This window comes from Melanaphis sacchari, unplaced genomic scaffold (assembly GCF_002803265.2).
Source record: "Melanaphis sacchari strain LSU unplaced genomic scaffold, SCAv2.0 Contig323_pilon_pilon, whole genome shotgun sequence".
Classification (NCBI taxonomy): domain Eukaryota; kingdom Metazoa; phylum Arthropoda; class Insecta; order Hemiptera; family Aphididae; genus Melanaphis; species Melanaphis sacchari.
Genome location: NW_020271194.1, coordinates 246,854 through 271,606, shown reverse-complemented (window position 1 = coordinate 271,606; position 24,753 = coordinate 246,854). Strand labels below are relative to the sequence as shown.

At 24.1% G+C, this 24,753-nt stretch overlaps 3 protein-coding genes across 7 annotated transcripts in view; 2 read left to right on the top strand and 1 right to left on the bottom strand.

Moving 5' to 3' along the window:
* LOC112596491 (protein artichoke-like) overlaps positions 1-5,461 on the bottom strand; it is a 29,825-nt gene extending 24,364 nt beyond the window's left edge. For both annotated transcript variants that reach the window (XM_025342199.1, XM_025342201.1), the window contains exon 1: positions 5,179-5,461. The gene's annotated coding sequence lies outside the window, so the exon portion shown is untranslated. The remainder of the gene's footprint in view (positions 1-5,178) is intronic.
* Positions 5,462-10,947: 5,486 nt separating this feature from the next.
* LOC112596496 overlaps positions 10,948-24,753 on the top strand; it is a 33,033-nt gene continuing 19,227 nt past the window's right edge. For all 4 annotated transcript variants that reach the window (XM_025342211.1, XM_025342209.1, XM_025342210.1 and 1 more), the window contains exon 1: positions 10,948-11,110. The gene's annotated coding sequence lies outside the window, so the exon portion shown is untranslated. The remainder of the gene's footprint in view (positions 11,111-24,753) is intronic.
* Positions 21,969-23,801, top strand: LOC112596498. The gene is made up of 2 exons (XM_025342215.1): positions 21,969-22,289; positions 23,503-23,801. The coding sequence occupies exons 1-2, from the start codon at positions 21,969-21,971 to the stop codon at positions 23,680-23,682; spliced, it is 501 nt and encodes a 166-aa protein (XP_025198000.1). The 3' UTR covers positions 23,683-23,801.

Sequence of the window (24,753 nt, the reverse complement as noted above, 5' to 3'; positions counted from 1 at the left end):
AAAATGTTTAAATTAAATGTGTATAAAATTAATATTTTTGCTTAAATTGAAATTTTGAAACACTATATTATATCTATAAGCTGTTAATCGAGTGGTTTTTAAATGCCTTTAAATTATGAGTCACTATGAGCTATATTTATTTTAATTAAGTCAATTTTTTCTTATAACTTAACTCTTATAATGCATAGACATATCTAAATATACTAAAAGATAAAAAAAAAATTAAATACTATTTTAAAATACATTTAAATTTTATAGTTCATAATATATTCTTTATTATTTACGGGTATTAGACAAACATAACATGTCAACTATTAGTTTGAATTGCTAAATTAAACAATTAATTATTAAAACTTAAAAATAATTGTATTAACCAACTAACCTACCATGAACAATGATTTTAATAAAAGTGACACAAAATAAATACTATTGCATTTTTATATGATTTTTAGAGCAAAGAGGCTGGAACTGGTGGTATGAATGTGCATTCATCGTGAGAAAAATTAAAATATTTATATATTTTTTTGATAATTATATTATTGATAAATATGAAAAAACATAAACTTTTAAAAATAAAAATTAATACTATAAGTAATTTTTCTTTTGTTATTTATAAATTTACCACAAAAAAAAAATAATTTAGAAAATATTATTTATATATATTTATTTAATTTACCTAATTTATATTTATATATTTTGTAAAAAAAAAAATAATTGAAACAAAAAGAAATGTCAAGTATTAATATTATTAATACTATTATTTACGTTCAAATAATATAAAAAAACCTTTAAAAAATGTTAAATACTTATAAAGTCTATAATGTTTAATATATTAGTGTACTGTTAAAGTGTATACTTATTATACCTAATTGACTGCCTATTTAGAATTTCAGGCATCTATACCCCCAAAAAAATACTATATAAAGAACACGAGACATATGGAGAAAAAAATTCTATATTTTTAAATTGAAATATTATATGACAAGCACAGCTTTACATTTTTAAGAATAAACTTATAAACAGATGCTTACCACTACTATTACATTGATTTTGATATAACACTATTTGAGAGAGGAGCTATATGGTATTGATATTAAACGTATGAATGTAACATTTAATAAAAAAAATTTAACAAATACAACTTATCCCAGCGTTAATCGCAATATGGTTACATATCTTTCTCTGTTATTTAAATTATGGTTTGTTTATCACTCGGAAGTTTCTGTACGAGTGAAAACCATCGTTCTTCTTTCTGTTATGTTGGCTTAAAAGTGCGTATATGTTTAGTGAAGATTAGAAATAAGAATGACGTCTCTATATTATGTTTAATATCAATAAAATACAGTAAGTCACACTAATGAAGATGTAATCAAAGGTTTTTTATACATCTTAAATTAAATCGTGTACACCTTAACACTATAGAGTGATTAATTATAATTTAGTTAGTTTCTAAGAGATATTAATAGTTGTTTATATTTTAGAGTGTCTATAACTACCTAAATGATTGAAATGATTTAAATAGATAAAAAAAAAAAATCTAGCAATTTTATAATTACTTTAACAGAAAATAAAATCTAAATCAACTATTATACAATCAGAAAAACATTCTTTCATTGTTCTGTTAAGGAAATTGTTAACTTCGCATACGCGATTGTTTTTGTGACACCAGTCGAAACGAAACTTTCTTTATTTTATTATAACTCATAATACATATTACCTATTCTGCATTGTTCTCCAAATAATTTAAAGCTCATATAAAAAACTAACCATCTTAAATTATAATCACTGTATCAAATATCATATATATAGTTGACAAAGTAAATGTTTCTATAAAATTGATTAAAATAATTATAAATCTATTCTTATGAAACTAAAATATATTTTAACTAACATCTCATGTTTTATAATTGACAATTAATTTTATTTATACTTTTACATTTTAAATGTTAAAAATTATTTTTTTATTTCAGTTTTCTCAAAGATGTTATATTATATTTTTATTTTGTAAATTAAAAAAAAAAAAAATATATATTATATACATGGCTATTTATATACATATATATAGACTATACCATTTACGAAATATTTAAATACTTTATAATACTTTATAATCTAAGTATTCAAAAACGTTGTTAAAATAATAAGATCTTTAAAAATAATATAAAATTTACAGAATACAATTTACTATGATAATTGTATTTACTATTTATAACATTAAATATTTAATGAAAAAAATTTCGATAACAAAGAAGATTAAATAAGTGTTCTTTGAAATAAATGGAAATAATAACTTATTAAATTATTTCAATTTCACTAACTAGATGAAAAAAAACAACAATTACATACAAAGAAACTGTGTTTAATGTTAGTTTTGAATAATGTAAGATGAGGTAACGAGGACCTAACTACTTAAGTTACATGACTAAATATTTCCTAACATAACATTTATAATAACTAATTTGTGGTTAATTCAAATAATGGTAAATAATAATCATAGAATAGATTGCTGTAATATATTATACTAAATTTTATTGAAATCTACCAAAATATTAATAACAAATTTAAAATTATTTAAAACGCGTAAATTTTTTTTGTATCGATTTAAGTATTAAATTATTTTTACCTACCATATATTAATAATTTATTCTACTATTACAGATATACTGTTATAGATAATAATAGTCAATAACTACAGAAGATGTTCGAAATCCTTGACCAGTTATTTTATATTTTTACAAAAAATAATTCTAATTTTCAATTAATTATATTAATGTATTATATACTATAAGTACACACTAAAATACATTTTTATAAGAAATCATTAAAAGTTTTGATTCCAAGCAATCAATAAATCAATAAATTGTATAATTGTAATTAGCTGCACATTTGTTTTTATATAGTATTTTAGAATTCAATTATCAACTACACTTTCCAGTCCTTAAAAGTTAAAACAAGTTGATTTACAATGGATACTAAACTATAAAAAAACATGATTATTAACACGAGTTTATTTTACAAATTATGGCCATTTAGATGTAAGGTATATACTATATATTCTTAACTTTAAGTTTCAATTGTGGACTTTAAGTATTACAATAACTAATAAGTTAGTTTATTTACCATTGTAATTTGTCCATTTAACACAATATATTTCTGGCAACCCAAAAATAATAAAATTATAAAAAATGATATGTTTGATAGGTAACAAACACTAATTATATATTTTTGTATTTATGCATCATATACATTTGTATTGATTTGTACTACAAACAATACTTATAAGGTTAAAGGGAGGATAAAGGGGCAATAGAATTTTTTTATGGTAAAAATAAAAGTTTTCAAGTTTTCAAATGAATTATAACTATTTATTTTACATAAAGGGTATATCAGCATTATTTAACATATGCAATAACTTTTATTCTATAAAATGTCTCATATATATATATATATATTTTAAATATCATAACAATTTTAACGATGTTATTTTTAATAAAATTTATTTTTTTATAATGAGTATAAGAGTTGTAAAGAGCTAAATTTTTAAATCATAAGTGAAAAATCTCAGCATTTGCACAAAAATTATTAAAATGTTATAAAAGCATTGGTAATCAAATGATTGAGGAGGCATATTACACATGCACACCTCGATGCAATTGCCACGTTGACTTAAGTAAAATATGTGGCACGTAAATATCACTCAGATTTTGAAGTTCATCAACAATATATTTTTAAATTTTTAAAAAAGAAATACGATACACATGTTTCATAAATGTAATAATAGCTTAATTAAAAAAAATGTATGATCATACTTAACTAATTCCTATACATTTATATATTATAATATGATTTTATTAACATATTTTTAAATGAACTTCTAAATAAAGCAATACAGTAATATATAATTATGTTGGATGCTGTTAAATTGTTATTTGTTTTACTAGCATAAAATAAATATAAGAACAGTATTTAAAAAACATACAGTAACTTTTAACTTTATATTTTACTTTCTAGAAAGATGATTGAAAATTAATTTATTCACTTTTGACCATTTTATTACGGTTGTAATGGTGTTGATTAAAAACAGATTAAACTATTCGTAACATCATAGGCTCAACTGCAGATTATAATTATCTAATAGTAAATATGATCACATATTTATATGATCTTTTTTCATATGTTCTTTGAGTTAATGCATCGAATTAATAACTAAAATAAATACTCTATATTATGATGTATACACTACACAATTGCCATTTCATATTGATATAACTAATATACATCCTCAAATACTAAATATATATATTATTCTATAGAGTTAATGAACCATAAAAATATATCAAAATATACATGTACTTTGATAGCTAATTTCTATTTTTTAATACCGAAAGTGAGAACTTTCAATACTTGGTAGTAATTAATAAACATAATCTTTAATAGGTACATCATATATGAGATAAAGATGTTTGAACGTGTTTACTGTTTAGAATAAATCATACAAGCACGATTCAATGACCAATTTGAAATGACTCAAATGTCAGGTGGTTGATTTATTTAAATATATAATTCCACTTCCCAAATAAGAGCAGTTTTTATTTATAGCTTTTAAGTTAAACAGTATATGTTTATCGGTTACCTATCACAATATTTATATTATAATTCGTTATAGTAACTTAAACATTTATATATTGTCGTTACAACTGCTTTTGTTCCTGTAAATAGGTACTTATACAGTTATACTTTATACATAATACCTACTAAGTAGGTGTTTATTAAAAAATTTTGTGTACAACATATACCCAAAGTTTAATAAATAATGTTACTTCAATGTATAATCTTTAACAATATTTATGCGTGGAAATAATATTCCATTGATTTTAGAATAAACTTATTTTAGTATATTCTAAAATCAATGGTATATTACTATTAAAATATGTAAACTCCGGTATATATATATTATAGATACATATAAACCTAATTACGAATATCGTACACATTATCTATGCACGACGCATGTGTATATTATCTCTACATCAAAAAATTAAGATAATTAATAAAATATGTAACACGTAATATAAATCGTAAGAAAAGCAAAACATAAGTACACCTATAATGTCCCTATGAACACTCATAAAGTAATCGAAAAATTGTGTAAGTAAATAAAATTGTATTTCAATTTACCTTATACGGCATGATGATCTTGGTCGTCTTCCGAATTTATCAATTACTTTGCAATTCGATATGACGAATTTACAGACAAATAGTAGATATTTGTTTCAAGGCTCAAATCACCGACAAGATCGTGTGTTCCCCAAAACTGAACAGCTGATATATTTATTATTATAATAAAAAGTATTTAGTTTACAAGCGCGTGTATGTTTACAAACGATAATCGGGCGTTTTTAAATTGAAATAAAACTGCCTTCGTTTTTCGGTAGCCACAACAGCGCGTGACAGGAGTCGTATACAAACACAAGCCAAACACTGGCACGCGACTGATTTTAATATCGTTTAATATAATATAGGAACCCATCTTTCCACTATGCTTCACTGGACCATGAAAGATTTCCCTACTACGCGACGAGCTGCTCTAGTTTTCAATAGCATTACTCCGAGTGATAACCGGATTTCGGCTGATATAAGTATAATGAGGAAGACTACGCGAAAATGTCTTCAAATAATAATAATAACAATAACGATGACAAAAACAATATGACACATATGTATGTACATACATTGCATATTATTATGGATACAGCTATATAATATAATAAATTATGATATTATGTAGGACAATAAAAGCGTACAACACAATGACGGCCGCATATGTACATGTCTATTGAGACTATTTTATGTATTAAAGTATTACATTATTATATATTCTCGGAGCATTGTTTTTTCTCACACAATTGCTCGGGATGAATTCGATAACATTATAATATTCTATTATTATCAACGAGCGTCGAGCCACAGCGGACCGTGTACTTACGTGTCGTGTGTGGAACGATTAAATTAACGATAATTAGACAGTGAAGGAAATGCTGCGGATGGACAATTTGGAAATTTACAATCTGCGCAGACTACACTAATGCTATTTATGATATAATGTCCGGAAAACATATGAGTAGGTAAAATTTATCATACATAACGTTCACATACTTGCAGTACATAACACATGGGTTTAATTATAATTAAAAATATAAGAATAGATACATAAATTATATGAAAGCCTCCGCAAAAGCCAGTAAGGCAGCAAACATCATTAATTTTTCATCAATATTACCTAACAATCTAGGTCTAACCTAATGCCTTGCTTTACCTGACAAATAAAAATGTGTACTTCATTACTTCCTATTATTGTTTCATTTTGAAAATATTTAAAATTTATAGTAATTTACTGTATATTGCTGTATCGTTATACGTATAAGAGTGTATTTTGAAATTCTGAGCGGTTTTACAATGATTATGTGTGTGCATGTGTGTGTTTGTGTGTATATTTTTTTGTATCTAACGAAACTTTTAAGAGTAGGTAGTAAAAATATTTCAATCCTAAACGTTGATGGTGGTTTTTGGTAGAAAACTTGGTTTATTAGATATTTTATAATAATATTATTAATAATTAATATACGTAAAAAAAAAAATTTTGGAAAAATACTTGTACAACACAAGTTTTTGACAAAATAAATTTAAAATTTTTTTTTGTAATTTATACTACAAGGAATAACATGAAACTTGAAATATTCCCTAAATATTTATATAAAAACTTTTTAGTCGTAATGTTTTAGATTTCAAAATATTCCGATTCTTTTTATGAAGTTTTTATTTATAGTTTTTTACTTCCCATTGTTATTTAAATTATAATTTTTCTACTCAATGAATCTTTAAATTAAATTTAAACCATTTAAAGGCATTTTAAATTTTAAAATTTTATAGTTTTTTCTTATTTTCGAAATTATCTAGGATTGGTTAAAAAGCTTTAAAATATGTAAAGATCTCACATGGTTTTTCTTGTAACAATTTAAAAACAACAATATTTTTTGTGTTTAAATTTTTTTGACGAAAATCTTATATTTTAAACTTAAAATGAAGAAGAACGTATCTTTCTGTAATTTAAAAATGTTTGTGGGAATTTTATGAATGTTGATAATATTATTATTATTATTATTATTATTATTATTATTATTATTATTATATTTTAGTTTATTCAAAATATCATCTAAAGCTTAATTTAATATAAGGTATCATAAGTAGGTAGTTGTTATTGAAAATCCAAAAATCTAAAAGATCTATTGTCAATCACAATTTTTTTTTTTTTAATGTATTTTAAGTTCAAACTTTAACGAAATTGGATAACTAAATAAAGAATGATAAAAATTTTAGTTATTTTGCTCATACTTCAAAAATATTCGTAAGAATTTGAAAATTGTACATTTATTGATATAATTATATTTTATTATATACAATGATATTTTCAAAATATTTAATTTATTTTAAGTTATTAACAATTTATACCATGCATAATGCATATATGTTTCGACTATTCGCATCATTCTGTAGATTCAAAAATCAATAATTAACAATAAAAATATATAATATGTTTATTATGCAATAATAAATAATATATTATAAATCCGATGTTTTCGACATAAATTTATGAAGTCTACTGCATTACTAATAATAAAGTAAAAATAAATATATTCTTAGTAATATAGGCTGAAAGACTATCTCTAAAATCTTTTTTAATATTCAATATGTAACGTACGAGTATTATGTATACGGTATACTGGTTTTAAATATTTATCATTGAATTTAGATTTAACACATTTATTACAGTGGCCTATAACCTTTTCAATGAAAAGTTACACTTAAAACCTACTACACAAAAGAACAGTTTTCTAGACTTGGTTACTTTTTTCGTTTTATGTTGATAAATTTTTACTATTAAGTCATTAAGTTTGAAAATTCAATATAAGGTTTCTCGTAAGTTGTTCTTATATCAACATTAAAAATAGATATCTACATGAACACACTTCTTTGCTTAATAGGTACATTTTAAGTATAATTTCGGTAAATTTAAATATTTAAATGAAAATTTTTATCCTTTTAAAAATTTATCCTTTAACAATATCTTAATCGTATTTTTGTAATATTTAAGTACTTTTCGTAGGACTTAATACTTTTTACTATAAAGCATAACATTTTAAATGATGACATTTTAAAAATATTTACACTGTTAAGTCTTAATACCAGGATTATTCTATTTTACCATTTATACTTATTCTATGATACTTAAGTATGGCCTTATAACTACATAACTATAATACGTGATAATAATATTTTAATTATATATAATCGGGGCTCAGAAGTTGTAGCAATAAAAATGTTATTTTCTAACTATTAAATATGTACTTAAAAACTCGGACGTAATGCGTTTGGGCGAGTTATTTTAAAACATTGTAATGTGTTTGGGCGACTTTCTTTTTTCTTTATTCCTACTGGGATGCTGTATTTTACCAATCAATTGTCCCTCTCATTTAGACAGACTTGGAATTGTCCGTGAATTCCACGGGTATGATTAAAAATTGATGTTATGAATTATGTTAAAATATTATTAAAATTCAAAAATATGTAAGTAAAATAATATTAAAAGTTGAGTTAAAATATAAATTTTTTTTCCTGGAAATTTTACCCCCATACGTTGTATATACTCTAAAATCTTAATTTTACCTGACATATACTTATTCCAGCTTGTTTTTACATATTCTTGTTTTTCTAATATGACTTTTCGTCGAATATTGTAGATATTTTTATTTATAGCATTGCATTTTGTGTTAGTTTCGACTTGAATTTCGTTCTGTATTAAAAATATTATCAATTTTAAGATCCATATTTGACATAAACTTACTAACACTATAATATACAACTTCACGTTTTCAATGTTCAAGCAAACTGATATTTGAAAATATGATAGAGTTCTACTAGTTGCCCGACCTGCATATAAGACTGTGCCATATTTAGGTTGATCTAAAAATATGATATATTTAAAGTTATTAACCGTCGGGTTAGTTTTTTAACTAAATTTTACAAAAAAAAAAAAAACAAAAGTACCTATTTAATATAAAAATACGATTAAAAATGGTTCATTCTGAAAGTATTTAAAAACAATTAAATTCAATACTTAAAAATGTATTTAAATAAAAGTATTCAAATACATCACAATTCTGGTAATAGATAATAGTAATATAAATAAATCAGAAAACATCATTAGAAAAAGAGGTTGACACACCGTGTACGCTCAGAATCGCCTTTCGTCTTTCTCACTGAATTCATACTTAACACATCTGTTTCAGTGACCTACTCAATTTATTACAAGGTACACTCGAAGTCTATCATACACCGGAGACCGGAGTGACTTCCCACAATTTTTCTATTGAAAATATAGTTTTTAACTATTTAGTCTTAAACATTGACGAATTCAATTAATTTAATTTAATTTTAACTTCATATATTTATAAACAATTTGTTAACGACCTGATTCAAAGTAAAAACTTGTTAATAAATTCAAACATACTTTAATTTTGAAATCGCAGAAATAAGAGTACTTAAATGTTTGTTAGGCACATAGTTTTATTTCATTCAAAAATTGGTTTTTAAAATTTTAAACCACTTTTTTAACAACATAATTATAACCGCACATATTGTAATGTGTATCTGATGCATGTATAATCATTGGATGTTAAACACACTAATGATTATTTACTATTCAAATAACGAAAAACAGTTTCCATAAGAGTCGAATGAATAGTCTACACTTAATTCCTTAAAATTACACATTTGCAACCTTGAGATTTTTAACTGTTGTTTAAGGGGTACTATCATGCAATATCATGAATGTATGAAAGTAGCTATTTCATTTAAACTATTAAAATTTTTGTTATTTATTTATTCTTTAAATGATAAAATTTGGCTAATAATAGTTTTAACCAAATACAAATGTCAGTTTTAAAAATATGTATTATGCATAAAATAATAAATGAGAACTTACGTCACACCGAATTACTGAAATATTATACGCTGTACGTAAATATAGCCATACCAATATTATCAACGTTTTCTGTTAATAATTGTTTGTTATCATATTATTATTATATTACATAAATGTGGAATATCCCAATTTTATTTAAAGAAACGAATCGATAGATTGGTGTTGTCGTTATAACTCTTATCGGCGGATATCGAAATTCCAACAAACATTTATTATTATAAAAATCAGTCTTATCCATTGTTTTTGTAAAAACATTTTTAGATTTATTTTATTACAAAGACAAAATACCATACGGTTTTAGGGTTGCTATTTGCTAGTATTACGATCTTATAAATTTCAATACAGAATATTTTATTGAAATCTTAGACAATCCATGACAAAATATACATATAAGTTATAAGTTCCTAATATTAATTAGGGGCCACTTACATTGTATGAGAGACGTTTTCTCGGGAAATTGCCTCGACTGTCCGGGTGGATGTTGCAGTTCTGGCGTTGAGATTTACATTTACAGAAGAACAGTATAAAATAATAAAATAAAAACATTAAAATATATAGATAGCTAACTAGTAACCTAGACCAGGCATTGGTAATTCAAGGAACTTTTTACTTCGGACTTCTTAATGTATAATAACATGGTGTTTAAAATTTGAATTTTATATCTTAAATTGTTATAAATAAAATCTAATATACTTTTAGGAATATAACATACAAGCTATGAGCGTATCTCACATCGTTTTCTCAAAATATAATCTTTTATGGCCATAGTATACATACCTACATAGCATACATATGCATATATATATTGATATTAGATATTAGATACGATTAGATTATGAAAAATACTTATCTGGTTATTACTTATTAACTATTATTTTAGTGCAGACATGCAGTTCGTTTTGAAACATGCTAATGTGCAGTCATCGTACAACAATCGTGAAGTTTAAGTTAAAATCGCGCAGTGTTTTATAATTATTAATACGATGTTAAAAATATAAAATTCGTGATGAATGTCGTATATTCAACGAGTTATGGACAGATTTATATTTTTTTTTATCGAGAATAAAGGTAAACTGTTATGTTTAATCTGCCAAATTATTGTCAGATATATATTAGATATAAAATCATTTCAAGTTAAATTAAGATCATTATAAAAACAAATTAGCTAAGAGCACTTGGATCATTTCGTTGTACTAAAATTTTAATCAAATCATCCAAAACGATTTCATACTTGGAAACTATAAACAGTATAAACATTCATTTTTCAAATATCATTGAAAACCTATGGAATTAATTTTTATTATGATTTTATAATTTTTGAGTACACGAAAAAAAAATCAAGTTGTTCCTAGTTATTTTCGAGCGTGCTTCATAATTGAGCAGGTTACTGTAAAGGATGTATTACATTTTTGTTCAGTAATCATTGTTAATGAAAAACAATTTTTTAACAAAGACGGTCTGCCTATATTACTATAAGTAGGTACTTGTATTTCTCGATAAATTTATATTGCTACTATAGAAAGTTATTTTACAATTATTTATATGGTAGGTTAAATTACTTTTTCCAAAAATATTTTATTTATCATATCATAAATTTATAATTATTAAAGTAGTATAGTATATATTTATATTATATATTATTGTTATTAACTTTTGGGTTAACATTTTCTTACTATAGAATGGCGAGAATAAGTTTATGATATAATTGGGCGATAGTTTGAAATTTATAAAGGTAAATATTATTAAAATAACTTTACACGTTGGAAAATATAATAGGTAATATACGTAAATGTTTAAATTTGTTCACAAATAATATTTTTGAATATTAACAAAATAACTAAAATAGTTATTTTTAGTTTCAATATCCAATATTGTTGAAATTAACTTCAAATTTCTATAAAAATATCTTACATATTTTTTGGATTCTGTATGAAATATAAACTACAGAGCAATCTTTAGTTAAATTTTCAATTCTTAAATATAAAAATTCAGAATTTTGTCAAAATTTGAATTTCAAAACTTAAAACTCTTACATTATGTCATAGATTGATAAGGCTAATTGATGTAACCCTAAATTAGGACATTTTTTTGGAGACACTAAAATTTAGTTATTTTTATGGTATAAACGATATAAATAATTCAATAATTCCAATTAAAGTAACCTTCAACATGCACATAAAAATGGATATCTTTTTCAGATAGGTATTGCTTGTTCTAATAAGTAAATGTATAATATTATTGAAAATTCAGAATTTTTAACATACTTCTCAAACTTAATTGTCTTTGAATCTCAGATAAATTATTTTGTCCCATATTTTTCAAACTTTCACGTGTATTAAAATTTTATTATTCTATTATGTATATAAAACTTAGTACTAAGCTAGTTGGTTTCAAAATATGTTTGAAAACAATTATACTAATTTAAGTTCTTTATTAATTAGATTGACTACACTTCATTATTTTTTTTCTAAGTGCTGACTAGTGACTACAGTAGTGAAATGGAACAACTGGTAATTCATTAAGAATTGATCAACTATTTTTAAATCATTATGTCATTATTAAGTCTCTTATTTGAAAATTTATTTTTACAAAATCATTTTTTTTAGTAGTCAATAATTTATGAAATAATTTATCCAATTTTAAGAACTATTACTTATTACCTAGTTACTATAGTTACAATAACATAATTTTTTTCGTTGAGCAACTGCATGTCTCTAATTCGTGCAGAAGTAGTCTAGTTATTCATATTGATTTGAATTATTTTTAAACTGTTAAGTACATATAAAATTAATTAACATTTTAATAAAAATCATAAAAATTAATGTTAGTATACATACAAATTATAAATACATTTAACAATCATTGATCTATTTTAAAAATTGTACATTTTTGAAATTTTTATTCAGTTATATGAAAACATTTTCAAAGTCAACTTAATAATTGTTAAGAATACATAGCATACATATGACTTTAACATTTATAATGTAAAAAAATCATAATCAATTGGTAAATGTATATTTTCACTATGGAACTATTGTAGTTTTTCATTTATGGATGGAATAATTAGGCATATGAGAAGTAGAAGAAATGAAATATTAAGTTTATTGATATAGAATTTTATATACATTCGATTTAAATGAATTTAGTAATTGTTTAGATAGTTTCCAAATACCATAAAATAAACAAATGAGCTAAAATGATAACAAATTATTGTGTAACTATAGTTTGGGTATTAAAATGTTGCTAATTCCAATTTCAGATATACAATTGAGGTTATATACTTAATAAAATATAATTTACTTAAGTCATAACTTGTAAGTTATATGTTAATTTGTTTTGAATTATTGAAGTAGTTTTCAGTTAATAAAACTTTTTCATTTAAAAATTCTTCAAGTAATTTATTGTTTTTTCTTATTGTTTAACCTAACCATGTTTTTTTGTAATGCACACACACACATATATATATATTTATTTATTTATTTATACAATTATTTTTAATAAACATAACATTATAATCAAATAAGTGAATACATGCTATAAAATTAGTTACAATACATAATAATATTCAATAAATAATTTCAACACACAAACACAAAAGCATTGCACACAATAAATCACTATTATCTTTGCCATTTTTCTAATGACTTCAACTGGAAATGTTTCTCTTTATTTGCAAAATAAATAATTCTATTTAAAAAAAATCTTTTAAGTCTTCACAATTTTGTTCTTAATATAACCATAGCTTCATTTCCATTGAATTACTAAACAACTAAATAAAAAATTATTTGTTTCAAAACTGTATAATGTAATGTCAAATTCAAATATTTTTAAATTTTATACTTGAACTAATCATAATATGATAACAAAATTATTATGACTACCTATCTGATATACTTCACTTTAATTTTCAAAAGATTGTTTAGTTTTGTATGACATTTTATTATTTTGAAGTATACTTTGAGTTGTTCTATAGGATTCAACAATGTTCTCATTTAATAGAATTTTTTATTGTGATACATTTAGAAAAATAAATGTTTTTGTTAATGTTTATAATTAAGGTAATAATTAATAGTTTAATGTAAAATATTAATTTTAGGCGTTTATGCTTTACTACACAGTTTCTTATGTTTTTGATAATATGGAGAAAATCACAAAACATGATAATTGAACGGCTTTCATCAAAAAGATTATCAAAGAAATAGTTGAAGTCTAACTAACACTCAATGTCTTATATTATCTGTAAAAGTTCCGTCACTAGTCAAACTTAGTACTTATAATTTACTGTCTTTCAGCAATGATAGATAGACCATAAAACTAAGTCAAATCAACACCAATGAATATTTTCAAGTAATAAGTCTAAACCATTATAAAAACATTATAATACTTTAAGGATCTTTATATTATTTTAAAAATAAGAGATTTTGAACTATTATTGGGAATTATATCTTTAACTGGTCCACTCAGCACAAACACTTATATTAGTTAAATGATATTATCAGCTAAACTTTACCACAAAAAAAAAAAAAAAAAACATGGTCAGCTAATTCAGAACATTCAATTTTATTCATAAAATCTACTAAGCCAGTATAAGTAAGATTTCAATAATTGAAATCTTACTTATTAAGAACAATCAAGCTTTTTTTTTTTTAAAAAAATACATGCATAATATTTACATTCTGTCTTTTTGATAAATATATTTATCTACAACTTTAAAGCTATTGTTAAAACTACATTCTTTTTTTAACAATAAATGCTTTCTTATTGTATTTAAACAAGGAGTAACTTTTTGATTCCTTAAAAATGTGCAACAGCATACAATTTTCTGAGTAATGTTTTTTTTTTTTATTCTGAATTTTATCAGTAATAAACATTGTTTTCAATAATTTTGATAACATGTTTCATTTCTTGAAAAAAAAAAAAAACAAAATTTATTTCAGTTGCTCTTTTAAGCTTTTTTTTTTGTTTATTTTTTCTATATTAAAATTAAAACATCAATATACAAACATGTTTTTTTATTTAAGGTATTATTTACCATTGTGTAAATATTTGTAAAGTTTTAGTTATTTTCTTCTGAAATATTATTGATTGATTATTGTGGTTCAGGATCATTTTCAGTTACAATTTCTTCGTTATCTGAACTGTCTGAATCCTCTATAGTTAAATCAGTTACTAACCTTGGATCAAAATACATTCGAGGTTTAACTTTTTCTTTGAAATTCCATGATGATGGTGGCAAAAACCCAGGATTATTCTTCATTTTTTTTCTTTTGATTTTCTATAAGTATAGAAAAATTAAATTATTCAAGTATATTTACTAATTAATAGAATAGCTTAGTAAATTATTATATTATTTTTAGTCATTTAAATAATGAATGAAAATATATAATTCATATTGAACAATTCAAATGTTTTTTTTATAAATTGGATAATGCATAATAACAAACAACATTAATATATTATGCAATGTTTTATACATTTAATAAAACAAATCTATTTCTTGTTTAAGTTATAAAAATTAAAAGTTATTGTTGAGTGTTCATGAACTGTTACATAATAATAATAAAATCCACTAAATACTGATTATAAATTCTATATTTCTTTAAATTTTCAATTTGTTGTTATTCGTTAAGTTCCGGTTAGGCATCACATCCGATAATTGCTGGAGATATTATTGCATTCCCGACATCGACATCTGATATAAATCGAAAATACCTTAAAATTGTTAAGGGAAATATTTTGAATTTTCCTTTTACTTTAAAATATTATACAGTATTCCGTTAAATGCATTACAAATGATAAAACATCGAAAAATACAAAAAAAAAAGTATAATACAAGTTTTACTTTTGTAGCATCTGTTAGAAATAACAAATTATGTACTTGAAAAACATTATTTCTACTATTTTGTATAATTTTTTTTTAATTAATCATTTTGAGGTACTTTAAAAATATTAATGAATTTCTATAACTTATATCTATAATATTATTAATATTATAAATATATTTTTTTGTGTGCTTTGATATTTATTAATACTCAAAGTGCCTTTTAAGCATTTTGATTTCAAATGGAAAAAATGCATTATAAAAATAATAAAAAGTTTAGTTATTATATCAATGATACAATCTGATTTGACTAATAGATTAAAAAATCTTCTTTAGAATAATTTTTCAATTAAGTTTTCAATCTAATAATGAAACAGTTAAATTTATATTATTTCAAAAAATCTAACATTATATTTGGAAAAAATGTTAAAAAAATTATAGACTTAATTAGTATTTTATTAATAATTATATATAGACTACTGGGTATTGAATACAAAACATGGAAAAGTACGAATTGAATTCGTAGCACATCGTGGCTAAAATGTAGTGTTGTAAATATTTTACGGAGGCTCAGTGGGTTAAAGGAACATAATTTTACCGATTGTTGTTGGAAGAGTCTTCAAGATGAATATTGAGCACTTGTGCAGACGTCTTGACAGTCACGGCGATAGCGGCAAATAACAAAAACGTGGTTGACGATAAGCGTACGGTCGTTCGTTTTAACGAGAAAAATACCTACAATGTAAGAATCATGGAACGCTGTGTAACTTGGACGAGTGGTAAGCTAATGGTAAATGAAAAGTAAAAAAACAAAAATAGACGGTTATGTCATTAAAAATTTGATACTTACCGCAAAGGCAAACGACAGTAGAAATATAAAACAATTGCAATGAAAAACAATGGTAAATGCCGAATTCAAAGACTGCTTAAGATTGTTGTTTGTTTTATTTTACGTCTGTATTCTGTACGTTGGCGTCATAAACCTAATGGAGCCGGGTCGTCGATAGCTAACCCAAACGTCATTTAACCTCGACGCTTATAGACATAATAATAGCATTGTTGTGTCTGCGTCGGGGATGTAACTTCTTCACCGACGACGACTTTCGGTTGAAATGTCATCATGTCTCAATAACAATATTATACACTGAACAAGCATCACTACAAGTGTACCGCCCACCAACGCTGATACGATTGGTAACACAATGATGCCAATAGCAGAATGCTAGTTTTGGATTTTTATATGTCTCAGAACGGTGTAGACTAGGGTGACCAGACGTCCCGTTTAAAACGGGATTGTCCCGTTTTTGGTCATCATGTCCCGTTGTCCCGACAAACTTCGAACGGGACGCTTTTTATCCCGTTTTTAGAAGATGGTCCTGTTTTAATCCCGTTATTTCAATATTATTATATTATGTTTGTGAAAAAAATATCGATTTAAGAAACAATTAATATAAAACAGTTTTAGTCATAGATATGTTAAAAATTAGAAACCAAATTTATAAATAACAGACACCATGTTCAGCTGTGCGACTATTTCGATCGTCGTCGTCTTATCGCACCGACCGACCAAACCACACACACGCTACACAATTATTATTATTATTCCTTAAATATAAAAGTATATAGACAGTCGTCTGCTATTTTTGTTTTTCAATTATTACGAATACCCGTATTACGGTATCGACAACTGGACGACAAGCCTGTAGTCTTATGAATATTATAATTATATTGATTCGATTATTAATAATATTATTATTATTCTATTCTAATTCTATTATGTTCTTTATCGTTTTTACGTTGTCCGTCTTCTTCCTTCTTTTATAGGCATTACGCGTTTATCGCTAATAGTTGTTAGTTGACACTGTTCGCTGTTGATATTCGATCAATGAATTTCTTTCTGTAAACTCATTCTTTGGGGTGGGGGGGGGGGGGGGTTAGACGTTTCAGATGTCCCGTTTTTTTATTTTCTTAATATGGTCACCCTAGTGTAGACACAACCCGCCGCGTCGACAGCATACGGCGGTCCCATCACACCGCGAATTTCGTATTTAACAGATTACGTCGATTACGAGATTACGACGAAAATATTTTATACCTACCTAATAATTGAAATAAACAAATTATATGCTAACTCTATTATCCTGAGCAAAAATGATTAGATTTTTAACTTAAAAATATTTGCTGGTTCAAAAGAAAATCTTGTTAGTATTTTGAAGGACCATTAAGTACAAAATAAACATGGCGTACGAAAAATTAAAAAGTGAGTGCAGGTAATATTTGCACAACAGGATGTACATGGCCTTCATATTTTTATGATTTTTTTTTTCGTAATTGTTGACGTCGCGTGTCGCGTGTCTCGTTGTTGCGTCATAGTCCACTGTAAATTTTTTATCGTGGTTATTGGTTATGATATTTATTTTACGATATTTTTTAGTTATGAACATTTTATAATATTGTTATTTGTTATTATGTCTGACGATTTAATTAGAGATATTTTTAATGATGCAATAGTAAACTACTCATACAAATTTATTTTCTATCTAGTTTTTACACATATATTCTTACAGTATATATAAAATAGGATAGGGGAGGAGACATATTACCATTTTTTATTCAGTGACCCTTCAACCTAATGAGCCACGCCCCACCTCTAGTAGTTTCATAAATTCTTGAAATAATTTTGTAGAAATTAGTCATTTTCACAAAAGATAAATTACAAAAAAATATTATTTCACTAGATAAATTTGTTTATGCTTATATTATTAATCATTATATACTATACATAAATAAGCAATGATATTTAAAAAATAATTAGATTAATAATTTTAGTGAAATTCCATCGTTATCATTAATATTATAAATCACCACGAACCTATTCTCCGTTCCACGTTAGAGAGTTTTGTACTAACTCATATGTTAATAACAATAATAAATTATACAAACATTTAATTCACTTAAATAGACTACCATCATTGATATAAATGTGGATATCAAGTATTAACCAATAATTGAATGAATTATTTTCTACCTCTCGTCGTGTAAATGTATTACAATAATTATTCAAATTTTCTAGTACTGATAAAAAAAACACTTCTAATGTACTAAAAAAATTAATAATAAACATAAATATATAAAATTAGTTATTAATTATTGATGTATCTATTTTGTACATTTCTTCAACCTCCCTTCCCCTCCCCACCCCTTGTGAAGTCCTGTACATAGTGTGTATTCAATTTATCGTCAATGCATCTATATTCTATGCAATATAAACCTACATATCTAAAAACGTATTACAAGGTTGTTGACGCTATTGTGTTAACGGCATTCGAAAATTCTCTCCTCCAACATCACTTTTTTTAAGACAATATTTTAATAATTTAATTTGTTTAACAGTTATAATGTATTAAAATATATATGGTTAAACTAGTATCACTAGTTATCTACTTATATGAAAATATGTAATTAAGCTAAACAGTTTGTACTTTAGATAAAGAAAAATGTATAATTTTTTTATGAAAAAAGTTAGTTTAGAAGCTAGATACTATTTGTAATGAATTCCGCTTATCTTGTAAGGACACAGATAAAGTGTGTAATTGTATACCTAATTATAATATTATGTTACTTTCTACTAGTGGCACTACCAAGATTTATTCAAGGGGGGGTCCAAGAAAATGTATTTATCAACTGTTTTTTTGTTCTTTTACTTAAATAATACATACATTTTATTGTTAAGAAATAAAATTATATTATTTAATATATATATTTTACATTATTAAATTTATACTTACAATGTATGTCAATTAATTATGGTATAGTCATTAGACCAGAGGTTCCCAAACTTTTTCTACTCGTGGCGCCCTTAGTAAAATTTACGACTTTTTTAAAATAAAATAGATTTAGTAATAAACATGTTTAATTTTCAATAGATAATATGGAAATATTTATTTTATATAATTATATACTGAATTATTTAATTTTAATTTTATTAGGTAAAGTAAATTAAACTTAGTTTATTTTTAGAAAACAATTGTATTAGTGAGATGGATGAGCCTGGACATCACTACATAGTTTTTCAAATCTTGGGATCAAACTTGATACTGCTACTCTTATTTCCTTTTCCACATTGATTTTTGACCGATATTTGCTTTTTATCACAGCGGCCGCCGAAAACCCAGTTTCACATAAATATAGCGAGGCACAGCCGCGGCTCCCCTAATAACACACCGTGGCACACAGTTTGGGAACCTCTGCATTAGACATTAGTCTTAATATTGATTTTATCTATACATCGAATTCGTCGTGTTAATAACAAAATACCAAATCGAGTAATCAATCTAATTTATAAAATTTGATGAAAATGTTAGAATAAATTTAAATACTATGACATAAGTCAAGAGGAGGAGGGGTCCACCCCTGGGTTCGCCACTGCTTTCTATTTACATAAATTTATAGTTTACTTAGCTCTAAAATTTATGATGTTAATAATTGTTAAATTATAAATCTATTTCAGACAATTAAATTTCAATTAATACATTTTTACAGAATACACAATTTATTTAAGTTATTATTTTATATCATATATTTTAAACTTATCATTTTTAAAATTTAAAGTTTTTATTTTTTAGCGTTTTTTTTTTTTCGTAACATAGCATGCATGCATCTAAATAATATATCAAAGGTAACATAACAGGTCATATAATATCATAATTCATAACTATACGCCAATACACTGATAATTTACATAAAATTTTAAGATCTTTGTTTGCCCAATAGCAGTGACGTAGCCAGGGGAAGAGTCCATGGGGTCCGGACCCCCCCACCCCGTAATATCATCGATAATATTTTTTTTTGTACTTTTATATATAGAAAAAATTACTCTCATATGAACCAAACCACATAATAACCGCTTGTTTGCGTAGATAAGAATTTTACACAATATTAATACTTACCTACCTAATATAAGATAAATTTGTAAATATAATAATCATGATTGTCCTTTATCAAATAATTAGATAATTAATTTTATCTTTTATTGATACACTGGTAAAAAAAAATTTAAATATATATATATTACTTAAATTTTATCTTTTTTTTTTTTTACTTTAAAAAGAGTAAAAACACTACTTTAAAATAAAATTGGAAATGACCATTTAACAGGCTGACTCTTTTATTCGTTCATTGGGAAATATAAGTTTCACCAAAAAATGTGTTAGATATAATGACAAAACCAAAAGAAAATTATTATTAATATAATTTGTACGTACCTACATTTATTTATTTATTTCTTATTTATTATTATTTACTAATAATAATTATTACTTTGCTTTAATAATTTAATTTTTACTTCAATTATAAGAATTTTTAAAACTACCTACTCATTATTTTTTTTACTTGACCCCCTCCAAAACAAAATCCTGGCTACGTCCCTGCCCAATAGGTACTTAATATTAGGTAATAATTAATAAATAATTATATATTTTGTCTTTATATAATTTATAGAAAGTATAAGTTACTCATAGGTAATAAATTAAGCATCAATAATTGCTATGTATTGATTATTAATCTCATTTAATAAAAATATACCTACCTAATAAGTTGATAATAATAATAAATATTGGTTTATATTTAAAATTATTATCTAATATTTATATTATAATTTTAACCATATAGAAAAATGCATACATCATTTAATATTATAGAAATCATGTATATGAATAGAAAAAGGTTACATGACTTTTTATCTTTGTGGTAGGTTTTGAAATAACAATGTCATAATAAATGATCTTGAAAATACATTAAATAGATTTAACCTTTATTTGTTAAGCACTTTAATAATATTTATTGTAAGTCTTAAACATATATACTTATCATGTTATAATGAATATTAACCTTTAACCAAGAGATTAATTTAGTATAATATTGCTTTTAAATTGTCAAAGCATGGCTAAAAACAATATTTCGAGAAAAATTATTTTCAACGTTACGTTGGTATATTCTATTTCTTACAAATAAATAATATAATATAACATTCATATTTTAAAAATTCATTAATACAAATATTTTAAAATCAGATTTTTAATTTAAATTTTTTAAATTAATCTTAAAATGGATTCTCCTCAATATCAGAAATGTTATATCGAGCCGGCATCGTGCGATAAAAATACTTTAACTAACACACAGAAAGATACAGTAAATAACCAATTCAAAAATGTTAATTGTGAAAATCAAAAGCTTGCAATTAAGAACGGGCAATTTTACAAATGTTGTACTTTATCACCCGTTGCACAAACTCCTTTGATTCATATCGATTGTTGTGAAAAAGCTAGACCTTGCAAAGGCAATTTTTTTTCAACAGTTAACGCCGACTGTGACGATTTCGAATTGACATCATACGGAAAAGAATTTGTTTTGAGAACCGGAAGATTAGTGAGTGAACATTTTTATAAATTTATAATGATATATTTATATACTAAAATGCATAGAACCTAACACCTAACTAATTTATTGACACATAAATTAAAGTAGCACATAATTAAATGATGTGTGGTACGTAACATCGACAAGATAAAATGCCGATATTAGAAATATCGATAACTTAAAATATGGACAGTTACTATAATTTCTATAGATTAAATATTTGATAATTATTAATTTTTCAAAGAAAAAAATTAAAATAAGAAAATTACTTAAAAAAAAATTTTAGTTTTATTTTTTAATAGCAAAAATGACGTTTTTAATGAATAATTTTATAATGACATAATGTGTAATAATAAAATAAAATAATAAGTAATTCATAAATAGGTAGTTAATAACTTAGAACTTAGATAATTATTATTTTGGTCTTAATGATCTGTTTTTATAAATATTTTTAATTTTTAATTTTAATTCATTTAAAAGACGATTATTTTTACTACAAACAATTGGTCACAATAAATATTCATCAATATTTACTTTAATATTTATAAACTTTAATTTCTTGAAATTTCATGTTTTTTCGATATTTTTACTTTCACAATTGCTATTTTAAAATTCCAATATTTCGTTCTTTTCAATATTTAAACAGTCGTCATTTTTATTTGTCAAAATTTTGACTGTAGTTGATATTTTCACCGGCTTCCATTTAAGCTCATATTAAAATTAAATAAAAGTGTCTAGCGCAAAAAATTAATTTTCAAAGTTAAATACTATTTATGAAGTAAGTTTAAGATTCAAAATTCTTTGTAGACCAAGTGTACCGTGTGCCTGTTCTTGTGGGAGTTACCTATATAACAGCTATAGGCAAGAGCTAAGGGGTAATTAAAGTAGACTGATGAGAACTTTGCGACTTATACAGATAGTGTTCAAAACCAAGATGGAGGGAGAAATTTACCATTTATATTTTATTAATATGTAAAATAATAATGCAAGGAATGTTATAGGTAAATTCAATGGTGTATAGAAAATATACATAACAATTTTTATATAAGATTTTAATAATTTTAAACTAGCCTTCCTACTAAGTAAGTGTGCATACGATTAAGCTTTCATGTTTATAATTAATATATTTTATTTTAATATTGATTAGAATAGAATAGGCAATTTAACAAAATCCTTAACTTAATACAGTACAATATAGAAATTCAATTTATTTATTTATTAGACTCAAAATTGTTTATGTGTAAAACTCAATGGCCTACAAGATTCGTGCAAACATCCTGGTTGCTGCACTAAAATAGGCTGCATTGATATTCCATTTCCAAATTGTCCACCTTCACGTTTATGGAAAAATGAATATATCTGCAGAAATAAGAAGAAACCACAACCTTGTTCAGATGTATAAATTAAATTAACTATAGAAAATACTTGTTATATTATTATGTTAAAATACCAATAACCATGGCCGTCCTTAGAATTTGCAATGCCCAGAGCAGAAATAATTGTAACACTGTTTAGTTATTAATTATTATACATACCTATATATAATAATGATGTCCTCGATTATCAATATTTATTATTACACAAACTTCACTAATTACAATTTAAAATAAGGGTTTTTTATGAATTATAAAGAAAAGATAAATAAATTAAAATAACTGTACACTAGACTTAAAACTCATGTTTCTTTTTATTTACTCATCTATAATACATTAATTTTAATTTATTGAATATTCATACAAATTTGCTTTAATTTAATTAAATACAAAAGAATAATTTTATTCATTAAAAATTAATTTTTCTGGCTTTTGTTTTGACGAACTAAAAATAATATCGTAATAGTCTAAATTTTCACACAAAACTCGTTTTATTAAAATAATGCTAAATCAGAAAGTCGATCTTGCAACTTTTATTGTTTTCAAATAGTTCTTTATGATTTTTAACTTTCAGAAGCTTCTTTCAGCATTGTTAGTAATTGTTGGAACAGTTAATAATATTCTTAATTTAATAGAAATAATTGGAAATGTACCACATGTTAATTCTATTAAATTAAGTCATTTAATAGATGCCTTTTGTTTGTTCAAAGTTCTACAAAATATTTTTAATTCATCAAAAAGTTCAATTCCATTTAAATCACAATTTTCACCGTCTTTTCGTAGTATTTCTAAATTTATACAATGTTTTCGAAATGTTTCATCTTCAAATAACTTCAAATTTTCAATATTTTATAAAAATCAAAAGTTTTCTGAATGATAAGATAATAGCTCAAAGCGTTGATGAATTAATACAATTGGTTAATCTACCACTGCCAAAAAATAATCTTGATAAAATTAATGAGTAAACGTTAGAAACTGTAATTGTATCATTACTTTCAAAATCTTTAATAATTTAAAATTTTTATTTTTCAGCGACACTTTTAAATATTCAATATTTATGACGTAATTGACCATTCATTATAATATTATTGTAATAGCCA

Bases quoted from the DNA above. Each gene is read 5' to 3' on its own strand.
- LOC112596498 (XM_025342215.1), top strand. From the start codon at position 21,969: ATGGATTCTCCTCAATATCAGAAATGTTATATCGAGCCGGCATCGTGC. The intron at 22,290-23,502 runs GTGAGTGAACAT...TTTATTTATTAG, and splicing joins TTTTGAGAACCGGAAGATTA to ACTCAAAATTGTTTATGTGT.